The 13382-nt window shown below is 34.6% G+C and overlaps 1 protein-coding gene across 1 annotated transcript in view; it reads right to left on the reverse strand.

Moving 5' to 3' along the window:
* The window catches only part of CEP85L (centrosomal protein 85 like), a 77860-nt gene extending 64771 nt beyond the window's left edge, over positions 1–13089 (reverse strand). The window contains exons 1-2 of the mRNA XM_023754202.1: positions 13044–13089; positions 6645–6806 (exon numbers count right to left, since the gene is read on the reverse strand). Coding sequence (XP_023609970.1) covers positions 6645–6806; positions 13044–13089 — 208 coding nt within the window. The remainder of the gene's footprint in view (positions 1–6644; positions 6807–13043) is intronic.
* Between the last annotated feature and the right edge of the window lie 293 nt (positions 13090–13382).

Here is a 13382-nt window from a genome sequence, read left to right on the forward strand (position 1 = left end):
CATTTTCTAGATATCTCCCACTAATTTCAATTTAAGATTAAGTATCATCAGGCATTTTACTTGCAGAGAGCCATAAGTATTTTCTCTCTTCTATAACAATTTTTACAAATCAAATTATAACTCTATCTCTTAAATTATGGGATATGATTTTTGAAAATGCAAATTTTCTCAGAAACAAAATTATTACTTAATTACTGAACAGACAAGAAATTATTTGGTCTTCTATTTGCAAGTCTGAAGGGAAGTAGAGTCACTATCTCTTCCCTAAACCCATGGCTCATCACAGGTCTCTAAATTCAGCTCAGCTGGTCAGGTACAGCATTCATATTCTATCAGCCAAGAAACAAAATGATAGATAAAAAATGAGTGAATGAATAAATAAATGGATAGATGGATAACACTGTAGGTAAAAATGACGCCCATAAACAGACAAAATATACCTCCAACAAACAATTTTAATTTCTGCAAACTTAAGAGAGCTGTAATGCTCATTTCATTTTAAGCAATACTGTAGACTACCAAAAAATTAAGTAGAAATAGAGGGCAAGTGAAAAGGGTTATCTGGTTTGAAATAAAATGTAAATCATAATTATTTTGAATACTGCCTTGAAATTATTTGATTTCACAAGCAAAAAAAGTATTCTGTGCATAACCTTTGACCTATTCCATATGCAAATGAAGAACTAAAGTCCATAAAGGTTAAATTACTTGACAAAGTACAAATCTCAAAATAGAATCCTGGTCTCTTGTTTCTCAATCTAATATTACCCAAATGCTCCTACACTACACCCCTAGGAGCTTCTCCCCTCCTGGATCTCCCTTCTGAGGACAGATATCTAACCTAGCAGGGCTAAGGGCAGAGCTTTGGATTGACTTGAAGAATCTTAGCTCTACTACTTGAACAGCAGTATATTCCCAGATAGGTTATCGTCATGCTGAATCTTAATTTTTCATCAGTAAGTAAAATGAAAGTAATTATATTTTACTGCAGAAGGATTTCTATAAAGAAAAATAGTTTAAATCATGTATAAAATAAAAAACATAATATTGTAAAAATTGATGGTATTTTTGTTAAGTGAAAGCCAAATAACCAACTAATCCACTGTAATATCCAGAAGTCATGTTATTGAAGTATCCATCATCAAAGTCCTAGAAGTTTCAAAACTATAAACTTTCAAAAACATAATTTTACTCACCAATGAACTGACCACTAATAAAATAAAACAAGGATAACAGGTTAGAAAATGGTCTAAGTATCATTTACTTTACCTATAATACGGTATATAATTGTACCTAACATCTAACTGCAACAATCATGTAAACTTCTTATCATGATGCCTTTTACCTGGTAAGTGCTCAATAAATGTTACTATTATTATAATTAAAAGGTTAAGAGGACATGAGGGTAAGCAGAGAATAACTGAAATAAGATTTGTGCTATAATTTCTAATTGTATAAATTTGATGTGTACATTTGGGTTACCATTTTATCTTATTTCTACTATTTTATGTTTGAAATTTTCTGTTAAAAAGGGGGGGGGAGACAGAAAAACAAAGAATAAGGACAAGAAGATATTTTACATTAAGATGAGGTGTTTTAAAGAAACTATTTGGCAAAATAAACTAATAAAACCTAATCACTGTAATATACAGCAAAGAAGAGAGAGAGCCCTGGGGAACTTGTATGAAGTCTCCCAGAATCAGTGGTTGCCTGGAACTTAGGGGAAGGTGGTGTTGGCGGATGATGGCTAAGAGAAGCAGGGTTTCCATTTTGGGGTAATGAAAATGTCTGAAAACTGACACCAGCGACAACTGCGCGAATATACTAAAAGCCACTGAACTGTGCACTTTAAATGGGTGAATTTTATGGTATGTGAATTCCATCTGAATAAAGCAGTTCAAAAAAAAAAGAATGTATGGTTTTTGTCTCAATATCTCCTGAATCATCTCATTTTCTCCTTTCCCACTGCTTCTTGTTTATGAACAAGTCACCTTGGGTGCCTACTTGCAACAGGTGGTCTCCTGGCATCACTCAGTTTTACTCTCCTCTGACCCATGCTCAGAACGTCCTTTCACCTGCCAGCCTCTGGCCACGCTGTTCGCTCAGCCTAGACTACTCTCCTCCCCGCCCCCCTTTGCCCTGCCAGTCCTAACTTACTTTTTGGGACCTCGGCTGAAATATCACTTCTGCCAAGGGTCCTTCCCCTCATCTACTGGGTTTAGGTATGTCACCTACCCTGGCACGTCACCTGTTATACTGTTCAACATATTTGATGATTTCCTGTCTTCTCCACTTTATATACCCAATGAACAAGGAAAATGTCTGTTTAATTCTAACGCCTAGTACAGTATCTGACACCTAACACACATTCAATAAATACTGGCTACGTGAATAAATAAATGATTGAACAAGTCCTTATCTTAAAAGACCTTAGTTTCTTCATAAGATAAAAACAATGCACTAAATGGTAACTTTTCTGCCTTTTCTTCCTTTATGATCTATATTCACAGGATGACCTCAAAATTTGTATTATTCAATGGCCTATTATTTCTTAGTAGAAACAACTAATGAACATATGATTAAATTGAAGTCCATTTTTATCGGTCCCTCCTATTTGAAATAAATGAGGTTAATTAGATAAGAAAATTATCTCCAATACAAATTAGCAGTTGGAAGTTAACAAAATATTTAACTCTATCTGTACCTTTTTTAAGTACCATGTATAAATATGCTTGAAAATTAGCCCAAACAGACAGTTAGGAGCTACATTTAAGAACGCAGATGTTATGAGATAAAGAACTGCCTGAGAGCCTGCCTCTCTGGCGCCATGTGATACAGGAGAGAAAGACTGTCTGTTGAAGGCTTCAGAGCCTAGCCTAGGGCAAAATTCTTTTTTTGGTCTCAGGGTCCTATACTCCACTCCTAGTTTCCTCTGCTATTCCCTTAATCACTCAACTCTGGCACTACATCTATAGGTTATGCCCTACACAACATATGCTGCATACGTACTTCAAAAACAACTCCCTCTCAAACGCATGGCCTTCAGGTCTTGGCAAAGAAAAACCTAAGAGAAACTGGTGATCTGCTGATGTGGCTTATGTTACAATTTGGTAGGCTTGCAGATGCATCCAGCCTCATGTCACAGATCTATTTCCTACCGGCCTGGAACTTGACACCTCATGAACAAATTACCACAGCTAAAAAAGTGATGCTGCTAATGTTAAATTAGTGTTTCAACTTCTTGTTAAATGTAAAAATCTCACATCCTTATTTAGCAGTATTTTAAATCTCCAAATACCACAGCTAAAAGCAAATCACCCAATGGCAATTTCAGAATACTGTTCTGTCCTAAATCCCATCCCTGCTGAGATTCCGATGTAACTCTCTTCCATTTTGCTCTTTCCAATTCTGCAGTTCTTGAAACACAGTAATAACTGAGTATTTATTAAGTGAAAAAATGAATGAACCTCTAAAAGCTGTAGGTTAGAGAAGAAAGGAAAGGTATCTCTATTTATATAATGGTCACTTATAAAACTGTATATTTGTAATTCATAGTGCATTTATATTCTGTGTTCAGTTACTTTACACTCATGTATGAATTTTAAGTTTTTAAACAATTAAAATACATTAAAATAAAAAAGAATGCACGTTACTTTTCAGATGAGTCACAGGATGTTTAGAGGATTTATCAGTGTCCAAAGAGCATCACTTGGAATATCAGCCAACAAAACTAAAGAGCAGAAAGGGTTTTGGGGAGGGGACACTGAGGGGTCTAACTAGACAGTAATATTCTGTATGTTTGAGGATGACTTGCTTCACAGATGTACTCTTTACTTAAAGCAATGCACCACAGAATTTAAATAAAAATTATTCCATGTACTTGATCTATACCCCCAAAATTAAATTTACATTTTTATTTTTTAATATATATTTTTATTAATGTATTTTTTCAGAAAGGGAGAGGGGAAGGGAGATAGAAACATCAATGATGAGAGGTTCATTGACTGGCTGCCTCCTGCACGCCCCACAATGGAGATCAAGCCCATAACCCCAGCCATGTGCCCTGACTGAAAATCAAACCATGACCTCCTGGTTCATAGGTCAAAACTCAACCACTGAGCCATGCCAGCTGGGCTTGAGTTGTATGTTTTAGATCATGGGTGGGGAATGTCCAGCCTGCAGGCCATTGTATAAGGCCCATGAAATCATTTGGTCTGGCCCTGCCAAAGCAACCACAGGCAGAACTTTGAAATTCAATAAATCCAGGAATATTTTTCGTAGCAACATAAATTTATATTACGTGAATTACATTAAGCGAATGATGTTATAAATATCCAAATGACCCTTGGCAGAAAAAAGGTTCCCCACCCCTGTTTTAGTCAACTGATATTAGATACAAGACCATAATAAAGTTAAGATTCTATGTAGTTGCTAGCAAAGTTATGACAGTAGTAGTTAAACAAGACTTTGTTAATGGTCATAAATTATTGTTAGAAGATGGAAAAGATACCCTTCCCTATATTTCCCACTAAGAACAACTAAAAGCCCTGGACATTATAATATAAAACAAATACAGACTTTTAAAAGTTGGAAAGAAGGCAGCAAATTGGCTAAGAACCTCAGGACCCAAGGAACAAGACGGTGGTGAATTCCCTGGGTTTTCTTCTTGCCCCATAACTTCCAGAACTGAAGCTGAAAAAATCAGCAACACAAAGGAACCAAAAGGCACCGCCCAGAAAAGTCCCAACAAAACCTGCTCTCCCTAGTCAATGGACCAAAGAAGCAGCCTAACAAGACTGAAAATGTTCAGACAGTAGCTACTCTTCTCCAGACAACAGCCAAAGAAAAAACTGTAGCCCTTCCTCCACCCATGCCAACAAAAGCCACGTAGGGAGCCTGGACTTCGAACCTTACCAATCTGTAACAAAGAAGGTCAAGTAGGGAAGCAAAACTTCCATCTCTCTTAGGTATAAAGTCCCCCACCCTCACCATGCACACACACTCAGGTTATGTCAGAGGAGGCCTAATCATCTGGATATTCACCATCATCCAGCAAGAACGAGGTGACTTTGCCTAGCAATACTCCATATCATCATTCATCATTGCTGGGAGAGTAAAACACTGTCCATGCAACTTCACTGGGAGAGACCAAACTGAATGTTTAGGCCTGTTGTCTCCTGGACCCTTCCCTTTACCTTCTATTTTTATTGCTGACTGATATCTGTATTCTTTTGCTGTAACAAATCATAACCATTAGTATAACAGCTTTTCTGAGTTCTGTGATTCCTTCTAGCAAATCACTAAGACTAAGCGTGGTCTTGGGAACACGTAAACACACACACTTAACTTCATCAAATTTAAAACTTTTGCTCTGCAAAAGACATTGTTAGAGAATGAAAGACAAACTACAGAGTGGGAGAAAATATTTGCAAACCACATAGCCAACAAAGGATTAGTATTTAAAATATAGGGTGTCCCAGGAAAACATACATTTTGGGAACACCCTGTATATAAATAATTATAAAGGCAGTGTTTGTTAAAATACATTTCATTTTCAAAATTGAGCTATCAGCTGTTAAAGTATGTATACATTTTGGGGACACCATGTATATAAAGAACTCTCAAAATTCAACACTAAAAAAAGGAAATAATCCAATTAGTACATGAGCAAGACATAAAGAGATATTTCACCAAAGAAAATACAGAGGGGAAATAACCATGTGGAAAATGTTCAACACTGTTAATTAGAGAGCTGAAAATTAAAACCACAATAAGATATCACTTAATTCCTATCAGATGGGCTAAAATTTGAAAACTACCAAATGCTAGCAAGAATAAAGACAATATTGGGTTACTCATTCTAATCCATTTCCATTACTGATGTAAATGGAAAAGTCACTCTGGAAAATAGTGTGACAGTTTCTTTAAAAAGTAAACATGAAACTGCCATATGACCAGCCATTGCATAGACATTTACCACAGAGAAATAAAGACGTAAGTTCACACGAAAACCTATACATGAATGCTGGTAGCAGCTTTATCCCTACTAGCAAAAAACTAGAAACAATCCAGATGTCATTCAACGGGTGAAAGGTTAAGAAAAATGTGGTCTATTCAATACCACCATTGCTATGTAAGTACTCCTCAACTATAAAAGGAAGAAATTATTGATATACACAACCACCTGGATGAATCTCCAGTGGGGAAAAAAAAATTCCAAAGGGCTACATATTGAATGATTGTGTTTATCCAGCATTCTTGAAATGACAAAATTATAGGAATGGAGATTCATGGTCTCCAGGAGTTGAGGAGGGGAAAGTGGGTGTGAGCAACATTAGGTATTCTCTGGTGATAGAAATGTTTTGTATTTGGACTGTAACAACTCAATATCCTGGTTGTGATGTTGTATTGTAGTTTTGTAAGATACAACCATGGGGGAGAGAGGTACACAGAATCTCTGTATTATTTCTTAAAATTGCATGTGAATCTATGATTTATTCAAAATAGCAACACTGAACATCATTAAATATTCAAACACTACTTTTAAATTTCTTGATCTAAAACAATAAAACATATCCCTTGAATGTTCTCAACTCAACCATTCTCCAAACAGGCGTATCAAAACACTAAGAATTTTAACTCACCTTCCACGCTGTCAGAACAGGAAGTTCCGATGCCAGTGTCACCACTGTCAGAAGCTATGCTATGTCTCCTGATGTGGCTATTTCGATGGTTGGATGGAACAGTTGTGGCCTGCCACAATGATTCACTACCAGGTAACCATGCTGATGAAGAATAATCTGGGCCTACAAAGAAAAATGTGCAAACATTACCACATTTATAATTTCTGTGAGTAGAAAGAAGATATCTTTTTCCACCTTGTAAAAAAAATGCACATCAAGTTATATTCTGCCCAAAATAGTTAAAATAGGTCAATGGTAGATAAGATTCAACATGAATTCAATGCTGATTTAGCAGCTTCCTCTGGCTGAAGGACTCTGATATCTGCATATAGATATCTGAACTTTCAAACACATACTGTTCTCTTACTTAAAATATCACACACATCATCTATCTATCTGGAACTACTCTGTTCTGAAATATTTGATAGGTAGGCATCTGTGATTCCACACACAGGCATTAGCTGAGAACTGGGGCTCAGATAAAGTCTAACTGAATCATATGGCATGGCAATATAAGTAGATTATGCTCATGAAAGGTCAAAAAAATCTATTTTTTTCTACAATATCCTAATCACTTAAAATTTAAAATTATTTTGGATTATTTTAATTGATTTTATTTCTTCAGTTATCTTTCGATAAATGTTTAACACCACATTTCCCTTTCGAGTTAGATTAATTTGTTTATGAGGCTATCACAATGATCTTATTTTTGTCAAACTTTTCCTTTAAAGAAAGCAAAGCAATTTATTCAGGTTTCCCAAAATGACAATAACATAATAAAATGATAGAATTATCTATATGTTGATCTCCTCCAGCCTGAACTCAATTTGTCTTAACATTTAAATATTCCTCTTTTAAAGAAGACTCAATATATTTTATGTAATTAGAATACTGATTATAATTAACAAATGTCATGAATAAAATAACATTCTAATCTTTATTTTGGATTGACTGCATCAGTCAAAGAATAATATGTCTTGTCTCTATTCAAGTCAATCCAGAATCACAAAACATTAAGAACTAGCTGTGAAATATACTCACCAGTGATATAATAAGGATAATTTTCTCACATAATAGTTATGACTATGCTACTGAAAGGGGAACTACTTACTTTCTAGATATATGCTATGCACTTAACAAAAACTTAAGGTTCAGTGAACTCTGACAATCAAGTCTTACCTAGGTCCTATCATATTAAAGCAACTGAATAATTGTGTAAAATCAGTTCTCTCTAGAACAAAGAGCATTTCTGTAAGAATAGCAAAGATCCCAAGACAGCATACATTTGAACTTCTCTTTGGAAGGCAGTACAGTATGTTACATTTTTTAATATAAATTTCAATTCTTTTACACAGACTACTAACTGCCCAGTAGTAGTAAAATTCACACTGAAAATATAGAAAGATTACATTAAAAAAGAAGTAACCTATTATATCTTATTTTGTTTCTGAAGCTTTTATTTAATTGGAAGCAAAAATGCATACAATATCAAGTCTTCTACAATATGTTAATATGCCTGTAACTACATTTAGAAAAACAACTAATCTTATTTTTTAATGACAACTCTGAGCCAAAAGAATAAAAAGACCACTGACAAAGCAGATTTACATTTTTACATAAAAAGCTGAATAAATATTACAAATCATAAATAGAAATTGCAGTTTTTTTTTCAAAATGAAGGTTATCACCAATTCAGTAGATTGAGACCAACCTTTTTAAATAAAAGAGAATTGAACAGAAAATATCAAAGCACATTAACCCTTATATGACATCATAAGATGCACATACTAGTATCTCACATTTTAACATCTCTGAAATGTCAACAAGTACACAGCACTTCTGCACAAAGTTCAGAGCAGTGGCCTTCAATTGCCCAATTCTACCATCAATAGAAATTAATGTACAACTAACTTAAAAAGAATGCAGGGAATACAACAAAAAAATCTCCTTTCCTTAACACACACATCTAATCTATTACTGAAAGTGTTCAGTCCATTTCAGAAGTGCCAATTGAATTAGAGCCCGCCAGTCCATCCCCACTGTCACAGATCAGACCTTTTGGCTTAACTACTGCAAAGAGCTCCTGCTAGAGTAACTCTATCAGAGCCGGCCTCTATGCTACTATCAGAATTATCTTCTTAAAATCAACATATTTATGTCATTCTCCTGCTTACACAGGTCTGTTGGTTCTTTACTGCATATTAAATAAAACTCAAACTCATTAAGTTTGGCAAAGTTCTTCATCAATTAGAAGCTTCATTTTCTAAAACTTCGCAAACCCTACCTCCCCAATTCCGGCTCCCCTACAAACACTCTCCAGCCACACATACCTAATCACTGCCTCCAAACAAATTAGGTTCTTTCGTGACTCCAAGCTATTTCCCTCCACTATCTTTTAAAAGTCCCAGTATGCAGAATTAGCTTGCTCTAAGTGTTTTCTGGTTCCTCCAGGTGGTATTAAATAACTACTAGTTTGTGCTCTCCCAATATACCATTCAAAATTCTATTCACAACATTTACTAATTTAAATTAACCCGTATGTGTATGACTTTCTTTACCATAACCAAACTGGGAACACTGAAAAACAACTTTTTTTTTCTTTTTTTAGTCTCTAGCACAGAGCTTCACAGTTCGGCAGGGTCTCAATAAATGCTGTCATTATTACCACTGAGTACTCAATAAATGTTCGTGGTATAAAATTAAAACTCTCAAAGACTTATAGTTAGATCTAAAAAATATTCTTCCATTTAGAAGAAGAAGCTTTTCTTTTCTTTCTTTTTTTTCTTTTTTGGTTGTTGTTGTTGTTGTTTATTTTTAAATCCGGGAGATTTTAAACTATCCCTGGAGCTAGTGTACATTTAAGTATCAGTAAATATTTTCCAAAGCAGCTAAAAATATACTAATAATTATAAATGGTTTGAGGAGTTTATAGGAGTTTATAGCCAAAATTCCAAATAAACATGGGAAAACAATCTCTAATAGGATCAAAAGACCCAAAAAAGTAATAAAAATTGTAAATGTAAAATTAAAACACATTTTAAGATATTCATATTAATAATAACCACAAAAAAAGGGGAAAAAAACAGAACAGCAAATCCTGTTCTACACAGAATTTCTATCTAAGATGGAAGAAACTTTATTTTCTTTATTCCAGTTCCTCAAGTAACTAAAAATAAAAATACCTTATGATCCAGCAATCCTCACTTCAGGGTATATATAACAAAATTTCACAAGAGATATCGCAACCCCCCATGTTTTACTGCATTATTTACAACAGCCAGGACAGGGAAGCAACGTAAGTGTCATCAACAGATGAATGGATAAAGAAAATGTGATATTTATTCAGCCATTAAAAAAAGAAGAAAATCCTGCATCCATTTTTGACAATATGGATGGATTATGAGGGCATTATGCTACCTTAACTATGCCAGACAGAGACAAATACCATATGAGTACACTTAAATGTGAAATCTAAAAAAAGCCAATTCATGAAAACAGAGAACAGATTGGTGGTTGCCAATGACAGGGGATGGGGGAAAGGGCAAAAGTAGCCAAAAAGCACAAACTTCCAGTGAAAAGATAAGTAAATTCTAGAGATTCATTTACAGCATGGTGACTATAGTTAACAATGCTGTGCTGCATATTGAAAGCTGCTAAGAGAGTAAAACCTAAAGTTCTCATCATAAAGAAAAAAAATGTAACTATGTCTGGTGATGCATGTCTACTAAACGTATTATGGTAATCACTTTGCAACATACACATATATCAAATCATTATATTGTATACCTTAAACTAATACAATATTACATATCAATTACATTTCAATCAAACTGGAATTGGCTTTCTTGCAGTTAATGATTTAAACTGAATTCTAAGTAATTGACAGCTAGTATTCTTTGCTTTCTAAATTTAAAAAAAATCTGGAAGTTCATTCATTAACTATTGTAATTAACTTTAAAAACATTACCACAAAAGGTATAAAACTATATTCTTCAGAAGTGATTCTGAATTTCCTATTTTCAATTCTAGTATAACAAGGAAGAGCTTCAAACTAGGTTGGTTCAGGTTAAGGTGTGAACTACCTCAATTAAGAATAGTCAGATAAATAAGTGGTTCACCTTTCACAGTAAAAGTATTAATTCAAACCAATAAATATTCACCCCAAGTACTCATTATATAAACAAGGAATTTAAGAGTTAGGGTAGCAACCAACACAGATAAGACTATCTCTGTCTATGAAAAAATTACATGCCTGTTGATTTCAGTGTGTGACGGGCCAAAAAGCCCTATCTTCTGGTTACATGAAATGCTGTATTCAAAAGTTTTTTGGTAGATATGAGGAATGAGGGCCACATATTTAATTTAGTCTCTCACAGCCTTTGTTTCTGTTTATAAACTGGAAAAACAAGGTATGGTAAAAACTAATAAGTTTTTAATACAACCACTACAAACGTGAGGGAGTATACCACGTGGTATTCCAGAGGGGTTAAAATATAATTATTAAATATTAATATATATTTAAATATAATTATTTAATAATATCAATAGAAAAATATTCTACATGGTAGCAAATTATGGGAAAACTAAGAAGGAAGTATTATCATTACCCAGGAAAAAATTAAAAGAAACTTTCCTAAATAAAGAAGTTGTTAGATCTAATTCTGCACATGCTACTTTTATTTATGTAGCATCGGCTTCCAAAGGAAGCAGAGTAGATTAGCAATTATTTCTCAATTAGCCATTTATTTTCTGACTCTTGGGAACCTAAGTGCTGTACACAATACATTTAAAGGCAAAAACTGAAACAAAAATTTTGGTTATTAAATTTATTGGGGTGACATTGGTTAATAAAATTATATGTTTTAAGTGTATAACTGTATGATAAATCATCTGTACATTTCATTGTGTGCCCACCACTCAAAGTCAAATCTTCTTCCATCACCATATATTTATCCCCTTTACCTTTTACTACCCCTCAACCTTTCCCTCTGGTAACCTCCATACTGTTAATTGTTCGTCTTGTTTGTTCACTTGTTGCTTTCAGTTTTATATCTCACATATGAGTAAAACCATACAGTTCTTGACTTTCTGACTTATTTCACATAGCATGATATTCTCAAAATCCATCCATGCTGTCGCAAATGGCAGTATTTCATCTTTCCTTATGGCTGAGTTGTGTTCCATTGTATATATGTACCACATCTTCTCTATCCAATCACCTCTCAAAGGACACTTCGGTTGTTTTCGTGTCTTGGTCACTGTGAATAACACTGCAATGAACATTGGGGTACAGATAAATCTTTGCAAATAATATTTGAAAATTTCTCAGGTAGATACCCAGAGGAGAGGTTTGTTGGATCATACAGTAACTATTCTTAATTTTTGGAGGAAGCTCCACACTGTTTTTCATAGTTGGCTGTACCAGTTTACATTTTCACCAGCAGTGAATGAAAGGGTTCCTTTTTCTCCACAATCTCTCCAACACTTATTACTTGTCTTGTTGATAACGAGCCATTCTAACAAATGAGAAGTGGTATCTCCTTGTAGTTTTGATTTGCATTTCCCTAATAGTGAAGTTGAGCATCTTTTCATATACCTGTTGGTCATTTGTCTGTCTTCTTGGGAGAAGTGCCTGTTCAGGTCCTCTGTCCATATTTTCATTGGATTATTTGCTTTTTTTGGTGTTGAGTTGTATGAGTTCTTTATATTTTTGGATACCTTGTCAGAGCTGTTGTTTGCAAATATCTTCTATCATTCCATTGGTTGCCTTTTTGTTTTGTTGGCAGTTGAAGCGTTTTAGTTTGATATAGACCAATTCATTTAATTCTGCTTTTACTTCCTTTGCCTTAGGGTCAAATTCAGAAAATCCTCCTTAAGACCAAGGTCTATACGTTTTGTACCTATGTTTTCTTCTATGTAATTTATTGTGCCAGGTCTTATATTTAGGTTGTTTTAATATATGTTGAGTTAATTTTTGTACATGGAGACAAATAGTAGTCTAGTTAAATTTCAACTTATTTTGGAGTGTATTAAAACTAACACCCCAAAATAAGTTGAGGAAATTTATAAATATCTCCCCAATAATAAGAAACTTAAGTTCTAGTTAAACTTCTCAGTAAATTATTCCTAAAATGAGATGGAATGCTCAGTATTAATGAAAAGGCTTCAGAAAAGCTTCAGTAATGTCATGGCAAGGCAATATGTATTTCTAATGGTCAGTAAACACACAATCTTTGCCTCTACAGGAGTAATGTAACCACCTTATATATCACTTTCTCCATAATAAAGTGGGCTGGTTGGATTAGAGAATCTCTAATCTCCGCCAGTTTTAAGTTACTCCATTCTCTTCTGACATCTTACATAGCCTCCTCGAAGCACAGACTTCGGTGATTACTCCTTTCTCCATCAGTCTCCTCTCTTCTGGAACACCACACACTTACATCACTAGCTCTCCTTCCCAGTCTCTTTGGATGGTTCCTCTTCCTCTACCTGACCAGAACATCAAGTGTCCCAGAGCTTGATCCTCTGCTGTCTTATCTTATCTACAGTCTCTGCTACCTGCTCTCTACTCTCTCCATGTGATCACCTTTAAACACCATATACACACAGGTAACACTCAAAATTCCTACCTCCACCTCGCCCATGTCCTTTCTGAGCTCCAGACTGGTATGCCCACCTTCCTACTCAACGATCACATAA

This window comes from Myotis lucifugus, unplaced genomic scaffold, assembly GCF_000147115.1.
Source record: "Myotis lucifugus unplaced genomic scaffold, Myoluc2.0 scaffold_57, whole genome shotgun sequence".
NCBI classification, from domain to species: domain Eukaryota; kingdom Metazoa; phylum Chordata; class Mammalia; order Chiroptera; family Vespertilionidae; genus Myotis; species Myotis lucifugus.